The following is a 19,114-nucleotide window of genomic DNA, read 5'->3' on the forward strand; positions in this document are numbered from 1 at the left end:
CCATTGTGAGGTGAAGGGGTCAGCATGGGACTAGGGTGTTATGGAGGCAGAGAAGAATGCCTCAGCCAGTGATGAGGGCTGGAAGGGTGGAGTAAACCAGAGGCCACCGGAGCCTGGTGGGCACAGGGGCTATTGAGAGGGTGAGGTGCCTCAAAGGAACACCGGCCTGAGGATCTAGATTCAGCTCTTATGATGGGAGGAAAGAAAGAACTCCCATAAGTTAGCCTCTCATCTCCACATGTGTGCATTATAGCACACACATAGTATAGCACGTGTGCCCACAAATAAATGAATAAGTCTATTTTTGAAAATGTAAAGGTCCTATTGTCTGACCAGAACCAGAACTTTCTGGTGGCAACCAGGACATCCATCCACTACCGTCCTTGCTGAGCTCTGACAGGGAGGAGAAATGTTTTCCAGAGACATTCACACTCAGGAGGAAACATGCGGGAATGAGAGGCCCAGAAGTGGCTTGATATGATATATATTAAGACACCGGTTTGGGGGGTCATGGGGGAAAATAGAGGTCACGTTTGGATAGGCCTCCAGGAAAGGGGAGAATTCAGTCCATGTTGCCTAGGAAAGACAGCTGAGCAAAGGCAAACAAACAGGCTCCCTCAGGGGCCAGGGAGCCTCAAGGGCGAAGGCCTGGAGTGCCCGGGAAGAGTCAAAATGGCTGATAGACAAGGTCTTAGATCTCAGTGTGTTGCCTCAGTGCTAAAGGTGCTCTTGAGCAGTCGTAGAGGGTTCCGACGGCTCCTTGAACTTAGATCTGTTACAAGAGTCGGTGCCCGAGGGGTCTAGGAGGCACTGCCTAGGAGTCAGCTTGCAAAAAGAAGTCTTTTGAAAGGCACGGAGCGGTGCTATGATGGCTGTTCTTGGTTGTCAACTTGGCTACATCTGAATTTAACTAAACACCAATGGCTGGGCACACCTGTGAAGGATTTTTATTATTATTATTATTAATTAAATCACTTGAAGAGGAAAGGCCCACTTCTAATCCAGAACTTTGAGGTGGGAAGATACATCTTTAATCTGGGCCACGGTCTACTGACAGCCTCCTTCCATGTAAAGGACATGGAAGAAGGAAGCTTGCTCTCTCTTACCAGCTTGCTCTCATTCTTAACAACAAGAGTCCATTCCTTCACTGGCGTTACAGCCTACTTCTTAGGGATTCCAGTGTGTCCTGAAGACCAGCTGAGACACCGAGCCTCATGGATTGAACAACTACTGGATTCTTGGTCCTTTCATTGCTAAACAGCCATTGCTGGACTAGCTGGACCACAGCCTGTAAGCCATTCTAATAAATCCCCATTCCATAAGGTATATTTCTCTAGGAAACCCCAACAAATACAATTGATTTTCACCAGTGGTCCAAACACACCTCCTCTCCTCCGACTATTGAACTCTACGGCCCTGGGGTACAGGAATCCCTTTCCATCTGGACCCAAGAAGGCTTTGCGGGCTCTTCCGGCGACTCTTCAACTAAAGAAAAAGGCCAGTACTGACAACTCAATAGAATTAATATTTACTGAGTCCTTCTGTGATCCTAGAGGAATGCACAAAGGATTTCTCCTAGCCATGGCTAGCTAGGCAAGGGGTGAATGTGATCAGTCCATGTGCTTAGCATGAACAGAGATGTTGGACCAATCAGGGAGTTTGAGGCGGAAACAGGGACAGAACTGTGAACACTCATGCTGAAAGAGCTGGAAGAGGCTCCTTGTTCTGCCATGTGGGACCACGTGCAAGAGGAGTGGGCAGGGAGAAGAGAAGAGGAAGCCTTTGAGAGGCCCCAGGGACGCGGAAGATCAACACAGATCCTGCATTTCCTGTCCTGGTCTCGGAGAGCTTTACCACTCCTCACTGGAAACTGGTGGGCTGCTGTTTGTATCCTTCTGACAACTGCCTTCTGTGTGAGCGGGGCGGAGTGGGTGGGAGACTGCCCTCTGCAACCAGGACCCACGTGAAGAGCACACCACCCCCAGGTCTCTCCCAGTCACAGGCTCATGGGCGAAATGCCAGCTTATCAGAGGTCGGAGGGTGGAGCTGGGGTTCTTTAGAGGGCAGTAGGCAGACCTAGCATCTTTCTCTTCAACCTCAGCCTTGCTTCAGTCAAGAGCCGGTTGCCATGGGACTCTGGGAAGTTCACCAGAGTTCTCTGGCCCATTCTTGGCTCTTGCAGCTCTTGGCTGCTCTCTAGCTCCCCCAGGCACTGCCAGATTTTCCTTGGTGTTCCCAGGCCAGACCATCTACTCCAGAAAGAGAGCTCAGCTGAGGTCACTTGGAAAGTAACCCCGGAGTGGGGCCCTGCCCCACATTGCCTCAGCCAACTAGCCTTTGTTCTTACGTTCTTTCCCGTTCACCGTCTTATTGTTATGGCTGTGTTACAATCCGTCACACTGTGGTCCCCAAACAGGAGTACTATGCAGCAGAAGTTTGATACGACCTGTTTGCATCCAGTGACTCTGGGAAAGCACTAAAAATTGAGCACCCTAGGGACACTGTGCCAGGACATCTTCGTAGTCATTGGTTTCCAGACTTCTGATGGGAAAACCCTCAGTAGAGACAAGCCTCATCCTACAGCATCACACATTCCTGAAGAGTCATGGGTAATCTTCTCATTTATGTTCTGACTTACTCCAGAAACATGTGCACACATATGCACATGCAAATGTACAGGAACACACACACACACACACACACACACACACACACACACACACACTCCAACACAGCAACCTAGAAAGAAAAAGGAACATTGAAAACATAAAATAGACCTGGTACAGAGGCAAGGCCAGTGTGGACACCATAAAAATCCCACATGTTTCCGATGAGCCTTAAGCTTTCCAGCAGCTAATATGAAGAGAGAACTTCGTATGAAATGAACTTTGGAAAATTGAGGCGGATTTTGAATGTATTAGTGGAGGTTGCTATTAAATATAATGTTTATAGTGGACATCTGGTTTTGTTTTGTTTTGTTTGTTTTTTTTTGTCCTGCTCAGCAGCCCTTCCTAGAGGAACTGCCCCTTCCTAACGTGGTATGATGAAGGTGGGGCTGTCTGTCAGTCAGACCCCACCCTGAGTATGAGGTAGAAGGGATGGCATCCAAACTCATAATCAGGCACTCTCGTGGAAGGCTGGATCTCTGATAGAGTCATGGGGAGCCGTAGGCGTCTAAATCAGAGGCTCCTGTGAAGGCACCAACTTCAGGAGACAAGTCACAGAGTTCTGCTGTCCATAGCTTGCCCGTTCTGTCCTTCCCATGATCTGGTTTTCCACGTTTGTCTCTGAGACTGCAAACTTCTCAGTGTTTTTCCAATAAATTCCTTTTGGCTGAAGAGAGCAAGAAACTATTTTTGTGGCTTGTAACCAAGGACTTCTAAAGATATGAGGCTAATAAAAGTTTGTGTAGAATATGAGAATGCCCTCAAAAAGCAAATAATTGGTTCTGTGTTGGCTTCTTAGAAAGTCACAATCCCAGACGTTTATTGGTGCCCATTGGTGACTTCATAAGAGTTGGGGAGCAGTTAATGAAGCATGTTGGGAATAGGATCTGGGTATTAGGGTAGGAAGCCAGAGAGAACTCTGTGGTTAGGAGAACTAAGTTCATCTTCAAATTACCTAATACATAGTCCTCAGAAAATAAAATTGATTAATACTGCTCTTCTAATACTAATACTGTGCTCAGTGAAACCCAGAGTGACTTCATTTCCTGCAAGTTGTTTTACTAGTTAAACTACAGGGTATGGTACTATTTCTCTGGATTTCCTGAAGAGGCTGCTGTCACCCTCCGGCCCTGACTGTGAGGGGTGAATGCAATAGATCCTGGGGTAGAGACTGTCGACTCCTATAGGAATCCCCTCTCAGCATGTCCAGAATCTGCCCTCCTTGAGCCTCGATTTCCCTGAGTCTCATCATGACGACATTATCACCTGCCTGGCCTGTGGAGCATTAATGAAAAGCCTGTGGGCAGGAAGGCCCGGAGGAAAACAGGATTTGAGAAGGGCTGCCTGAACATTTGCTGCCGGAAGCCCTGTGACGTTAGTCAGGGTCCACTTCGTGACAACTCTAGTTTGACTTTTCATATTGTGTGGTCTACATCACCTCCTCCTTCCTGCAACAGATCCCTAATGCACATTCTAAGTTAGACCTGGTGCTGAGAAGAACCCTACATGAAAGAATGGGCCACGTCTCCACCTGGGTGAGTCATCCTTGCAGGGACCACCTGTTCACAGCATGGCGGAAGGCAAGCACAGTCGTCACTGGGCTCATATTTAGGGCTACTTTTTGCTGTGCCTGGGGGAGTGGACATGGCTTCACTTGGATAAGACCTTGCAGACAGCCCAAGTGTCAACGAAAATAGGACATGGCGGGGGGGGGGGGGGGGTCCGGCGGCTGGGAAAGTGTCCTAGCTGCAGGGAACTGGGGAAGTATCATAGGATCTGAAAGCAAGAGTTTCAACCAAGCTCGTTTCACATTCCAGAGGATGGATCCCCAAGCTTGAGCAGATCCATGGCCAGGACTCAGCAGGGAGGGGTCCGGAAACTTTTAAACTCTTTACTGACATTAAGATCATAAAAGCGTTCTGAGTTGGGGCAAGTTTTAAGAGAATGTTTGAAGGATTCCGTTGGAAATAGCTGTGCTGGGTCCTGCTGTCTTTCTGGGTGGGGTATCCCTCCTCTTTATGCAGACTGTGAGGGGATGATGGTAAACACACATCTGGGGACACTTAATCCATGTTCTTGTAGTTTGGAGCTGGGCACAGTGGACCAGCAATTGGCACCCATTTGGGCTCCCTAAGATGGGAAGATGAACCGACAGACTACTTCTCAGTAATGATTACTTACTTAGCTGGGATGAGCCTGTACTCCCAGACTTTGTCAGGATAAATAATGTGTGAGAATTTTCTGTGGGCCGGATGTGGCCACGTATGAGGTCATCTTGGGTCCTGTCCAAGTAGACCGTTCAGAGGGGCAGAGGAGACAGCACTAGATTTTTCTGGGTTGGTTTGGGAAAGCAGGATGGCCAGCTGGAATGGAGGTTAGTCACATGAAGAGAACATGGTAGAACATCCATTCCTACTAAATTGTAGGGAACTCTTCCGAGGACCACAGAAATGTTGAGGAAAGCTCCTGAAATGTCTCAGAGACCTAGATCTCCAGAGCCTGACAGACAGACAAAGCTTTCCCACCCTTGCACTTGGCTTCCTCCTTCTCTCCCCCTCTTCCTCATTCCATCCCCCCTCCCCATTCTCTCCAGAGACAGTGACCTCCTCACCAATTCCAGGACTCCTGCCCACAGCAGGCCCAAGTGGAGTAGTGGCTGGGACAGCAAACTAAAATCAAGTTCAGTGTTCTGTCTTGCATTTTTTTCTTTTTAAACATTTTTCAAATTTTATTTTTTATTTTATGTATAGGGGTGTTTTGCCTACACATATCTCTGTATACCACACGCATGCCCATGGCCTGCAGTACAGAAATGGACATCAGATCCTCTGGAATTGGAGTTAGAGATGGTTATAAGCCACCATGTGAGGGTGAAGAATGAACCTGGGTCCTTGGGAGAGAGCAGCCAGTGCTCTTAACTGCCAAACCATCTCTCTAGCTACTTAATGTTTTAATTATAAAAATTGATTGGCCAGTGAGGCATAATGGTGTGCAGCAAGAAATCTTAGCACTTGGGAGGCTGAGGGAGGAAGATCACAAGTTCTAGGTCAGCCTGAAGTATATAGTGAGTCTCCCCATATAGACATACACACACACACATACATACATACATGCATACACACATATACATATATCTATATCTATATATCTCTCTATATATGATATGGTGTGTGTGTGCGTGTGCATGTGCGTGTGCATGTGCGTGTGCATGTGTGTGTGTGTGTGTGTGTGTGTGTGTGTGCGCGCGCCAAATTAATTACTCACATGAATCTGTATATTGCTGTTGTTGTTTGAGTGACCACAGAACTTTTATGACCTGAGAGTTTTCAAAGAGGTCACTGACCTCCTCCAAGCTCTCCTACAGGAACAATAAATAAACAAATAAAGCCACCAAATAAATTATGGGATATCGATCAGAATAAATAGTGGCCTGGTGACCTTCCACACAATCAAAGCCAGGTCCATCTGTCAGTAGCAGGTCAGGGAGGGCCCACAAGAGAGAGATGGACCTTCGAGGGTGTGTCTGCAGACACCATCTCAGGGTGGCAGGTAAGCAGGAGGAGTGTGGAAACAGAAGAAGCAGGCATGGCTGAGCACCCAGTTCACAGCATCACTGGGAAGCCCTCTGCCCAAAGTAGCTGATGAATCTTTAGACTTAACTTCATCTTTATTTTTTGAAGAAGTTTTAGACTTATTTATTGCATTTTATGTATATGAGTATTTCACCCCTACGCGCGTCTATGCACCACAGTGCCATGGGTGGTTGGGAACCAGCATGTGGGTGCTGGGAGTTGATCGTGGGTCCTCTGCTCTTAATGGCTGAGCCATCCCTGCAGCCTAACTTCATCTTCAAAGGGGAAGTAGAGGAGGGAGGAGGAGCTGAATGGTGGGAGAGAGCGGGCAGAGAGAGGCACTCCCACAGAAAACAGCCATCTCTTTAAGGAGGCCATTGTGTAACAGAAGGCAGGGAGGGACCCACCTCCATGAAAAAGGCTTGACCAAGCTGAGCCCAAGGAGCTTGCAGTCCTTCCTAATTTTGTCAGAGACCAGGATTGGGTAAAGTGTTAATGTTGTGGGAAATTAGGTAAATGCTATACAGGAAATCTCTACTGATTTCGTAACTTTTCTGGAAATCTAAAATTAGCCCCAAATTAAAAAAAAAAAATTGTAGGAGAGGAAAGACTTAAGCTATGAAACCCTAAGTTCAATGTGTGGACACAAATTGTCCAACCCCCCCCCCCAACTGTATAAGATGTCTCAGACTGCTGGGAAATTAAATGTGGGTCAGTGGTAATGATCTCAAATAAATGCCTTACACTTGTTAAGTAGAAGTCATATAGAAAAACATCTCTTCCTGTCAGAGATGCTTACGGAATGCTGGTGTGAAATGGTGAGCTGACTCCAGTTTAGAGTATCAGCAGAAAGGGAAATTCAAAGCAATTATAACAAAATGCTCTGATTATGACAACCTGGACATATGAATATGGGGAACTCTTATACTTTCTACTTTGTGGTGGCTGTGTGTGTGTGTGTGTGTGTGTGTGTGTGTGTCTGTCTGTCTGTCTGTCTGTCTGTCTATGTAGCTATGTCTCTCTGTGTGTTTGTGTGTTGTTTCTGTGTGTTTATGTCTGTGTCTCTCTGTGAGTGTTTGTGTGTGTCTCTCTGTGTGTGTTGTTTCTTTGTGTGTATGTATGTGTCTCCGTGTGTGTGTGTGTGTGTGTGTGTGTGTGTGTGTGTGTGTGTGTGATTGATGTCAGGAGTCCATTCACTCTCCGCCTTGCTTTCTGAGACAAGGTTTCTCCCTGAACCTAAGCCTGACTGGCTGGCCATCGGGTTCCTGGGACGCCTGTCTCCACTCCGCAGCGTTAGGATTACAGTGTGCACCACCATGTTCCTTGTTTTATGTAGATGTGGGGGACACAAATTCAGGTCTTCCTGCTGTGTAAGTACTTTGCCCACCAAGCCAGCTTCTCAGCACCTTGGTGGTTTTTTGTTTGTTTGTTTTGGTTTTTCTGAGACAGGGTTTTTCTGTGTTGTTCTGCAGCCTGCCCTGGAACTCACTTTGTAGACCAGGCTGGCCTGGAACTCACAGAGATCCACCTGGCTCTGCCTCCCGAGTGCTGGGATTAAAGGTGTGCGCCACCACCGCCCGGCTCAGCACCCTGATGCTGTGGGATGTTCTGTATGTCAAATGTGTTGCTCTGATTGGTTAATAAATAAAACACTGATTGGCCAGTAGCCAGGCAGGAGGAAGTATAGGCGGGACAAGGAGAAGAATTCTGGGAAGTGGAAGGCTGAGTCAGAGAGACACTGCCAGCCACTGCCATGACAAGCAACATGTAAAGATGCTGGTAAGCCACGAGCCATGTGGCAAGGTATAGATTAATAGAAATGGGTTAATTTAAGATATAAGAACAGTTAGCAAGAAGCCTGCCATGGCCATACAGTTTGTAAGCAATATAAGTCTCTGTGTTTACTTGGTTGGGTCTGAGCAGCTGTGGGACTGGCAGGTGACAGAGATTTGTCCTGACTGTGGGCCAGGCAGGAAAACTTTAGCTACACCCTGGTTTCTACTTTTTGAAATTACTTTCATAATAAAAGCTAAATCTACTAAGTGCTTATTTATTTTTTCTTAGGCTTTAGTTGTTTTATTATGTCTCCAAACAGCCCTCTAAGACAGATCCATTACTGATATTTTTAAGAGGAGGAAAACAGGACTCAGAGAATCCCAACGTCTTGTTTCAGATCACCCAGCCAGCACACACACACACACACACACACACACACACACACACACACACACTGGAGCTAGGATTTGTCTGACAGATCCTACTGTCCTCCAGAATGTTCTTGTGGCTCTTGTGGAGACTCACAGAGACTGGAGAATCAAGAGGGCCTTTGCTTGTATCTCAGGTGACCAGAAGAACATCAAGGAAATTCAAAGGAAGGGCTGGCTTGGGAAGTCAAGATAAGGAATTTATCTTTAGATGGCAATAATGGCCAGCATTTGTTATTGCTGTTTTTAAGGCAAGGTCTCATATATCCCAATCTGGTTTTGAACTAGCTGTGGCATTGAGGAGGACCTTGAATTCTTGATCCTTCTGCCTTTCCCTTGCCTGGGGCTGGGATTACAAGTGTGCACTGCCATGTGTAGCTCCTGTTTGTTAAGCTGGGGATAGAACCCAGGACCTGCGTGGGGCTCAGTCTGAACTAGGGGGCGCTGCAATTCTCCTTGCCCCTTAGGGAACCTCGTTTCTAAAAGAAAAGTCCTATCTGGGGGTACATTTGGTAGGAAGCAGTGGACAGGATTACGGAGAGTAGAGAAGACGGGACTGTCGGGTGGACTGACTGATGGGTGGGGGGGGGGGAGGACTTCTTAAGGAAGACTGTGGTTGGTCACACTAGGCATTGTATTTTCGACAGTAACTGACATCAGGCCAGAGGCTGGGTTAACGGCATTGTGTGTGGGGCTTGTGCTTGATCAGAGTCGCTGGGAGGATGAGACAGGAGGATGAGGCTGTCAGATGGTAGAAAGGGGGACACAGGGAATGAAAAGGAGAGGGCAAGGGAGAAGAGAAGAGAGAAGAATAAACTCACACCACCACCATGCCAAGGAGGGGAGAGGGGTGTCTTAACACCTCAACTTTGATACAGGCCAGTTTGGCAACAGAATACTCTCTTTTTTTCAGGCAGAGCCTTGGTAAGTTGCCTAAGCTGGTCTGGAATTCACTCTGCTTTAGTCCAGGTGGCCTTGAACTTGCAGTCTTCCTGGGATTTCAGGCCAGGCTGAAAGAACGCTTCCTGGGAGCACCAGACCCAGTCTCCTTCAGGAGCAGGAAGTTGACACCCAGTTAAATGCATCCCTACTAAACAAAAATGACCTGGGAAAGGATTTTAAAACTTCTCCTTTATTTAAAAAAAAAAAAAAAAAAAGGCATTTTTTTTCTGAGTTTTAAGAACTTCTCTAATAACATAAAAAAATTTCCCGCCACTTAGCACTTCCTTCTTGAGCCCTTTACCCCTGCTCCTGGCGCAGTCTGGCCGCGAGACCCAGAGGAAGAAACGCTTCCACCTTGCGCTCAGGAGCTGGAGGGTACAGCGTGAAAGGAAGGTAGGTTACTGGTCCAAAGGAGAAGTTCGTTTGCACAAAAATATAAATTGTGGAGGATGAGACCAGCACATACATGTATGGATTGATCTACAATCCATATTAAAAAAAAATAAGACCCAAACTGTCATTTTACATTTGTAATATTATACAAAATAATATATATTTTAAGACCACACACACCCACCTGCACACTCTCTCACACAGACATGCACACAAACACACACAAGGTGCTAGCGGCCCCCTCTGCACTTCCCTTTGCAGGGGTCAAGCATGTCAGTAGGCGAAGATGACGTGGTAGGTGACCTGGTGGCCGTTGTCCCAGGCATAGAGGAGGCGGTCCTTCGGGTTGTAGTCTATCTGGGTGGTGTAGGAATACTCATTCTCGAACAGCAGCCTGGGGACGATCTGCGTGTTGGTGTGGGTGTCGAAGGCGTAGGAGATGTTGGCGTTCCGCTGGTTGTAGCTGTCCACGGCATATAGCACCCCGCAGATGACGAAGCAGTTGCCGTAGAAATTCCTCCTGAGTCCAGTGCGCCACGTGGTCTCCTTCTGTGTGCTTAGGTCCACGGCATTGAGCTTGCTCAGGACAATGACCTCCTGACTGAAGCCCTCATCGTCCAGAGCCGGGTAGATGAGCCACAGGCCATTCTCATCCACAGCAAAGTCCACATCCGAGTGGCCCTGCCACCGCCAGGGGGTGGCCTCCTCATAAGCCACGTCATGGAGCATGGCCCAGGCAGCTACGTAGCGCTGCTTCAGGTCATACTTGATGATGTTTCGGGTGAAGGCCCGGTTGTAGTAGAAGGCGCCGTTGTATACCACGTGACCCGTGCCGATCCAGCTGTATGGAAGCTTGTAGGAATTGCTCCAGCGACCTGTGGTGGCAAGAAGGTGGGACGCTTCAGGGCGGCACTGCCTGTGACGGAACCAGCTATGGACTAGGGTCTGCACACCTGGCTGGGGGTGTGTCTTGGCGCTACCACTTTCTAGTGCCGAACGACGTATTGTTTCCTGTTCTTACCCAGCATCCTCCTGAAAGTGACAGCAATCCCACCTGCCTCCCTGAGTGTTCAAAGGGTCCCACACGCATCTACCTGACTGAGATTTTGTAAACTGTTGGGGGCTAAGGGGAAGAGAGGGTGTTTACTAGCCTGGCTCAAGATCTTCCATATCCCAGGAGCTGCATGGGGAGTGGGGGGGGAAGGGAGGACAGAGAGAGTCAAAGAGGTGACCACCCTCCCAGGAAATGCCCTTTTGCAGTCCATAGAGAATGTCCTGCTTCTCATGGACCCTCACTGTGCCATCATCAGAGGAGGAGGGGTAATGAGGCTGGGGAGGCACTCCCCACATCAGAGCCGAGCCACAAACCTTGCTTGAAGTTCTCCAGATTTCGGAACTCCACCAGCGTGTTGCCGTAGTAGTAGTTGGTTACATAAATCCGGTCATCCTTGGCGAGGGGGTCCTTCATCCAGGCCCCTTCATTCCGTCCGTATGTGTTCTGGGTGGTGGGCCCCGTGATTGTGGAGAGGGTGTCCTTGCACCTTCCTAGTGGAGAAGAGATGCATGGAGGGGCTGGAGTGATCTAATGGCGCCCTTCCCCTTAAGTTTCTGCCGGCCCCTCCGGCCGAACTCTTGGCAGCCTTTAGCAGTCCGGAGTAACCAGGCACCCCAGCATCATCTGATCCTATTCCCACTGTGTAGTCTGCATTCTATCCCCACAAAGCTGCCCACAGTCGTCAAGGGGGGCCACGGTGGTGCCACCCTGCCTCCATCTCTTTGATCCTATTCTTTAATAGGCAAAGACACAAAGTCATTTTGGGGTACCGTGCCATCTCCCAGAAAGCCATTCTGTCCTGTTCTGCTGATCCGTGCTACCACAGTACCACACACATACCTCTATTACAATACACACCTGTGTGAGTGTGCGCGTGCGCGCGTGTGTTTTAGTTAGCGGGGATTGAACGCAGGGCTTCATGCAGGCTAGGCAAGCACTCTACCCTGGGCTAGTCACCAGGCCAGGAAGTACCTTCTCTACCATGCCCATATGTCTCTCTCTCTCCTCTCTCCACATCCACCCCAAGAGTATAATCACCCAGGGAGCAAGGGCTGTGGCTTTTCCTGTGTTCTCCAAACTCAGGACACCAAGTCTCTGGCACACCCCAGGCGCCAGCAGATGGTCTGACACTTGAGCGTGGGGATTGGGAACAGAGAACAGTGTCAGCAGAAAGGACTCTGACAGGCACAGCCAGGACCACACAGCTGTACCCCACTAGCCTGGGGGCAGCTCTGACTGGATGGTGGGTATTCACGTCCCTAGGGAGCTGTTATCAAGTCCATGGCCTGTGTCCCCACTGGGAACAGACTGTCTGGAATTCCTGCTGGGGAGTTGGAGGGGCAGGGCACCCATCAGCTTTGCTTGTGGGGTCCTTCTTTAAAGTTCCAGACTTCCTTACTAGAGTAGGAATTTAGCAATACTCCTCCAAGTAGCTCTTTGGAATGGCCCGGTACCTAGGAAAGGCCTTCACAGGCCACTAGAACGACTTAGGACTCTGGTCTAGATTACACTGAAAATATGAAATGCTTGATATGGGACATTACCGAGCATGGGACTGAATGACACTGAGGTCATTGTCACATGCAGTGTGACAAAGGTCACATGCAACTACCAGAGCATGCACTCTTCTACCCCTGGATGAGTGGGCCCTGGAGAAAGGGGGTGACCAGAGAATCATCCTCAGACCCCCCTAACCACGGGCATCAGCAGACACCGTCCTACCTGCCATGGAGACCAGTGGCCCTGGGGAACAACAGTGATGAGAATGATTGGTTCTTGACACTTGGGACAAAAATGAGATAGGCCTATAGTTTGGATTCAGGGTTCTCGAAGTTTCAGGTGGTACCATGTCCAAACGGTTCCAGTCTGTTGCATGAAATCTGTGTTCCAGTGGTCTGAGGCAGGAGGAACACAAGGCCTCTAGCTAGCAGGGTGGGAAAGGGCAGTCGTGCCTTGGCTCTGGCTCTGGGGCAGACATCGGGTAGAACTGGGTTGAGCAGTGTTTTCCAGGCAGGCCTCACAGTTAGGTGTAGATGGCTGGCTTGAGGCAGCTCTGAGTGGGGTTTATCGAGTTTGACTCTGACAGAGTGGGGAGAGAGCTGCCTCCATCTGACAAACAACAGAAACCACCCACCAGCCTCATTCCCTCAGCTCTGAGCTCATTTGTTCAAGACAATAAAACAGGAGTCTCCAGCTGAGCCTGGCAGCAGCCGCACGGAAAATATCTCATTTCCTGGCGCGAGGCGGGACTGTGAGTGCCAGTGGAGAAGCCGCACTCCCCCGCACTGAGGTGAGCCCTCTCGTGCCGTCCCCAGGCAGACTACTTCCATGTACCTCTTTCCTTGACAACGTTCCACAAGGACACCAGTTCTCTACCAGCCATGCCCTGAAGCCCCACAAGCACCGGATGAGGGAAGATGTCACTGTCACGATTGTCCCGGCCATGCCCATCTCTCACTACACAGTAAGTTACTAATGGCTCTGGAAGCCAATACGGATATTTAACAAAACGCTTATAGGGTCCCATCTCAGCCCTGAGGTGCTCAGTAGCAGGACCTTAATGTCAGACTATCACTACTCCAATGGCCTCCAGTTTGGCCCGGCCACTAACACCAATGTCTGTGTTGCCCCCATGACGGCACAGAACCTTAACTTCTTCATAGTGCACAGCGAAAGCACCTGGAGAATCCACCCCGACAAGAGAGGGTAGGCTAAGTGACTGCCCTGTGACCATGAGTGTTAACTGTCACCTTGGCAGAGCATGGAATCTTTTGGGAGACGAGCCTTTGGGCTTGCCGATGGGGAATCATTGTGATCGTGTTGAAGTGGGGTGACCTGCCCCTGTGGGTCGTGCAGCACCATACAGACACTACTCTCTGCTTCCTGGTTGTGGATGAGTTATGGTTAGCTGCTTTGAGCTCTTGTTGCCTTGATTTCCCCTCCGTAAAAGGTACCTTGAACTGTAAGCTGAAGTAAACCGCCTTTCCATGAAGCTGCTTTAGCTAGAGTAATTTGTCACAGCAACAGAAAAAATAAACCAAGACAGGCGCTCAGAGATATCCAGGCTCTAACCCTTTGGACTCATGAAAAGTGACCTTCTATGGCAAAAAAAAGGGGCGTTGTATGACTGAGTCAAGAATCTTGAGATTATCAGGGATTATCTAAGTGGGTTCTGAATTTCATCACAGCTGTCCACATACCAGTGAAGCAGGAAAATGGGCTACGGGAGAGGAGGAGGCACTGTGATTGGACTGATGTGGCCACGGGCCACGGAATGCTGGCAGCCAGTGGACTCTGGAAAAACAAGGCATAGGTTCTCCCCTGGAGTCCCTGGAAGGAACTAGACTTCTGACACCAAGGATTTAGTCCCATAAAACTGACTTGAGACTTCTAGCCTACAGAACTGCTGGAGAATAACTGTCTATTGTTTTTAGCCAGTAGTCTCATGGCGGGTTGGTGGAGTGGGGACGGATACAGATGAGGTAAGTTTCTGGAGCAAGGGGAGGTGTCCGTGCTTCTGCGGACACTTAGGAAGAGGGGAGTCCCAGCCTGCAGCGGTGCAGTGCTGGTACCTGGGTCCTTGTGACAAATTGCGATATGTCACTGAGGTGCAGAAAACACTACAGAGTGGATGAGTCTATGCAGGAAGGCAGGATTGACGTCCATGGCTTCAGAACATTTGAAGACAGGATCCAGGGGAGTTAGGAGACCACGAGGCCCAGACATATCACCATGCTCAGAGTCTGGGACGAGTCTTGTGATGGTTAATATGGTCAATTTGAATGGACTTAGAAACATGGAGGAGACAAGCCTTGGGCAAGTCTGTGAGGGATTATGGGACGATCACCTTAACTGTGAGCAGGTGTCATTCTACGGGCTGGGGTCCTGGGACAAATCAAAAGGTGGAATCGAGCTGAACACGAGTATCCATCACCCTGTGCCTTCTGATGCAATGTGACCAGGTGCCTCAAGATCCGGCCATCATTACTCCCCACCTTCCTATGAGGGAATCGCACCCTCAAATGTGAGCCCAAATAAACGCTTCTTTCCTTAAGTTTGCTTCTCATCAGGTGATTTGTGACAGCAATGACCCAAGTCACTAACATAGTTTCAAAGCTCCCACCATGGGCACAGACCATCAGCCTTAGCAAGAAGGCAAGAGAGAGCAGGTGATCCACGGACCCTCGGGGAGGAGAGCTCTATCTGGGCCACTCTTGGTCTCCCCGGAGTAGGGCTACCCTGGATGACAGCGGCAGACACTCACATCCACTGAGCACTCCCTGGTCCAAACCGCTTGCTCATCCACAGTCCTTCAAGGCAGACAGCCCTTACTGCAAAGCATACCAGGGTCCGAAGGGAAGGATCCTCCCCCTTCGGTACACACACCCGCTGGCATGTCATATCTTAGATGTCACAGCCGCAAACGTATGTCCCCTGCTCCACTGTCAGCTCGATAACTGGCCCTTCTGTGAGGTGCTCCTTCACCCCACAGGGTGTCCCCTTTACCGTGCCTACATGCTCTGGACCTCTCGCTACCTGCCGCCTTCCATGCTTGCCACGGCCCCTCAGGGATATTGTCATCCTCCTTTTCTAGCCACGCCTCTCTTTGGGTCAGACGCGGAGGGCCATCTGCAGCGTCCCCACCCCCATCTCAGGAAGCGGTACAGGCCACTGTCTCACAGTTCCCACCGCATCCCCAAATGTAACTTCTCGGACCTCTCTCCCCCTCCCAGGTGCTTCATTTGCTACCAGCTCTTACTGAAGACTTACAGCCCAGTCTGGTTCTGCAACATGGCACATCCAACGGCCTACTTGACACTTGTCCCCGGGTGTCCTTCTGCTTCCTCACACTTGGTTATTAACGAGCGTACTCACTTGCTCCCGTCCACGTCCGAAGCCACCTGTATTTCCTGACATGGTGTGATACCCCCTAACCGAGTCAGAAGCTTGGGTGATCCTGACATCTTCACCTCACACGCTTCCTCAAGTGGTCTGTGAGCTGCATCCATTCCCTCTCCTCCTCAGCCCCTCCCCAGCCCTTCTCCTCCACCACAGACTTGGTTTAGATCTGCCCGCCACTGGCCTGGCTCATGCACGTGACACCAGATCCCTTGCTGATCCACCTCCGCCTCCTTCCAGCCTGCCTACTCCGGACAGCAAGAGCTGCTTCCCACAACACACATCTGCGTTACCCCTTAGTGACTGGCCATCTCTAACTACCACATGAAGCCCCACGTTCCCATCCTAGCCTCTCAGTCCTCCAGCATTGCCATCCCTATTTCTTCTTCCTCTGCCCCGAGACAGGGCTTCTCTATGTAGCCCTGGCTGTCCTGGGTCTCACTCTGTAGACCAGGCTGGCCTTGAACTCACAGAGATCCCCCTGCCTCTGCCTCCCAAGTGCTGGGATTAAAGGCATGTGCCACCATCCCAAGAAGCCATTCTTACTTCTTACCATCGCTCTCTATTCAGAAGTCTTGACTCAACTGCTTCTAGGAGGCGAGCAGATACTACAATGAGCCCACCAGGCCGAGTGTGTGAGGATCTCTGTGCCAATCTGCCACACAGCCTGGGGAACTGAGCAGCAGCTGACCCAAAGGCATTCAAACGTAAGAACACACATACGAAAAACACACCTCAGAGTGAACTCAGCCCTGAGATTGACAGCCTGAGGCTTCTCACCCATGTCTAGCTGCCTGTGCCAGGGAGCCTCGTGGGGACCACACCCAGAGATGGCCCGATGGACCTTGGGCCTATGTAGTGACACGGTGCCCTTGCTCAGAGGGTTGGTGCCATGTTAATCTTCTGAAGCTGCCATTTTGATGCTGTGGGGTGTCTTTCTGCATGCTGGGAATATGTGTTGCTCTGCTTGGTTGATAAATAAAATGCTGATTGGCCAGAAGCCAGGCGGGAAGGATAGCTGGGGCAAGCAGACTAGGAGAATGCTGGGAAGAGGAAGGGCAGAGTCGGGGGTCGCCAGCCAGACACGGAGGAAGCAAGATGACAAGGCAGAACTGAGAAAAGGTCCCAAGCTACGTGGCTAAACATGGATAAGAATTATGGGTTAATTTAAGTGTGAACTAATCGCCAAGCAGTTATAATTAATATAAGCTTCTGAGTGATTATTTTATAAGTGGGCCACGGGACTGTGGGAGGCTTGATGGGACTGGAGAAACCTTCTGGCTATATTTTGAAATTCTTTTCTTTTTTTTTTTTTTTGGTTTTTCGAGACAGGGTTTCTCTGTGTAGCTACATTTTGAAATTCTTAAGGTGTGGTGGTCTGAGTGAAAAGTATCCCCCAGAGGCATATGTATTGTTCGGGAGACGTTATGGAACCTTTAGGAGGTTCAGATTTTCTGGAAGAAGTATGTCACTGGCAGCAGGCTCTGAGAATGGCCTCATTTTCTGTTAAGTCTCTCTGCTTCCCGTATATGGAGAGAGAGTGTGACCAGCCAGCTCCCTGGCCCTTGCCGGCTGCCGGCTGCCATGCCGTCCCAGGCATTATGGACTCCAGCCCTCTGGAACCGTAATCCAAAACGCACTCTTTCTTCCTTACGCGGCTTTTGCTCATGGTGTCTTATCACAGCAACAGAAAGTTAACTGATACGGACACGTAACAGTTTATCCCAGGCCGGTCTGTGCTAGAACGCCCAGGCTGCCTTTCCCTCTCCCGACAAGCCTGGCTCTCACTGTCCTCTGTTGCGAGTTCCTCTCTGTCCTGTGAGCCTGCCATCCACGGACCGCCTTTGGACAGGGAGCCCCACAGCAGTGGGCATGTCCATCAGCTGCTTGCTGTCACTCCAGACAAGTCTGTCACCCTGGCTGCTGGCCCCCTCCCTCGGTCAGCCTCATGGAGGGAATGATCACGCCTCACTCAGTCTGGATCCTCATGGCCTGGCACCGAGGGGTGTAGCTTGAGGTACAAGAGGACTTAACCTCCTTGAGGGCCTCAGACTTTGGCTGTATACATCGAAGGGAACAACTCGACTTTATAGACTCATTTTTTTAGGGCCCGTGTTAGGAGACGGCCAACTTCCCTGTGAGCCGAGGGCTGGGATAGAGGAGTTACCAGACTTCTGCTGTAGCCTGTGGCAGACAGCTGTCTGTCCTGTAGGAAGAGTCTTGAGGCCACGGAGGCATTAGAAAGCACAGCCCCAGCCCACGTCAGCGTCTTTCTCCCTGAGCATCCCTGGAACAGCCTCCCTGACCTGAGGCAGGCAGGCAGGCTGGCCGGGCCCCTCACACAACTGCCAGAGTGGTTGGTTGGCCAAGCCCTGGGGTTTCTCAGGCTATGTGCTCTGTGGGGGAGACATTCTTTACAGATCATGGCAGAGTCAAATAGGAGACAAACGCATGCTGGTGTTGTCACAGCCTACTGTCCTGTGTGACCTTCCCTCCTTCGCCGCTGCTCCCACTGGCCCCTTCTAAACATCACACCAGGACTTGGCATTGAAAACGTCTAGGAAGCTGCAGAGCCCTGGCCGTTTGGCACAGGCATTCTAGTTCTCCATGGCAGCAGGAGCCGCTGAACTGAGGCTTTGCGTTCCTGGGTCCTCAGTCTCTTCTGAGCTCAGGCTGCCCCTTGACATCACCAGGAACTTCCCTGTCTTAGAGCTACACTACAGTGTCCAGTAAAAAAACAATCTCCCTTTACTTGTGTTAGAAAATTTCCTGAGGATTTAAAGCTTCCTTGAGGACAGTGCTGGGTATCCTAGGCTATCACAAAATCTGGTCTAGAAACCTGGGGTAAAAGATATTCCCTCTAGAGGCTGGGGATGTAGTTTGTGTGCATGAAGCCCTGGGTCTATCCTGGGCACGACCTGAACCCTGGGTGTAGTGATGCACTCCTATAATTCCAAGACTCAAAAGTGTCTGGAGGACCAGAAGGTGAAGGTTGAGGCCAACCTAGGCTACATTGCCTTTAAAACCACGTGGTAAGGTAAGATCAGGGGTGGTGATTCACAGAACTTAGGAGGCAGAGGCAGGGAGATCTCTGTAAGTTCAAGTCCAGCCTAGGCTACATACTGAATTCCAGGACAGCCAGGGCTATGTAGAGAAACCCCGTCTCAAAAACAAAATAAATCAAAACAAAAAGCATATGGCAGTTCATGCCCGTAATCCTAGCACTTGGAAAGCTGAGACAGAAAGATCATGAATTGGAAACCAAAATGTTTTTCTGTTTTGTTTTGTTTTGCTTTGTTTTAGGGAATGAAAAGAAAAACAAAACAAAACAAAACCAACACATCTTAAACTGTGCAAAAAATCCAACTGTCAACCACCCTCTTC

The 19,114-nt window shown here is 49.7% G+C and overlaps 1 protein-coding gene and 1 long non-coding RNA gene across 3 annotated transcripts in view; one reads left to right on the forward strand and one right to left on the reverse strand.

The window, feature by feature from the left end:
- Positions 1 to 1,260: 1,260 nt before the first annotated feature.
- On the forward strand, positions 1,261 to 16,180 carry LOC119089155. Its single transcript, XR_005093005.1, has 3 exons — positions 1,261 to 1,887; positions 13,192 to 13,295; positions 15,565 to 16,180. It is a non-coding gene; the product is annotated as an uncharacterized LOC119089155 (long non-coding RNA).
- Olfml2b (olfactomedin like 2B) overlaps positions 8,288 to 19,114 on the reverse strand; it is a 41,289-nt gene continuing 30,462 nt past the window's right edge. The window contains exons 7-8 of one of the 2 annotated variants that reach the window (XM_028864334.2): positions 11,146 to 11,322; positions 8,288 to 10,652 (exon numbers count right to left, since the gene is read on the reverse strand). In XM_028864334.2, coding sequence (XP_028720167.1) covers positions 10,051 to 10,652; positions 11,146 to 11,322 — 779 coding nt within the window. In that variant the 3' untranslated portion in view covers positions 8,288 to 10,050. The remainder of the gene's footprint in view (positions 10,653 to 11,145; positions 11,323 to 19,114) is intronic. The other variant, XM_028864335.2, reaches the window with a different exon arrangement.

The sequence above is a fragment of the Peromyscus leucopus genome, chromosome 15, assembly GCF_004664715.2.
Source record: "Peromyscus leucopus breed LL Stock chromosome 15, UCI_PerLeu_2.1, whole genome shotgun sequence".
Lineage (NCBI taxonomy): Eukaryota > Metazoa > Chordata > Mammalia > Rodentia > Cricetidae > Peromyscus > Peromyscus leucopus.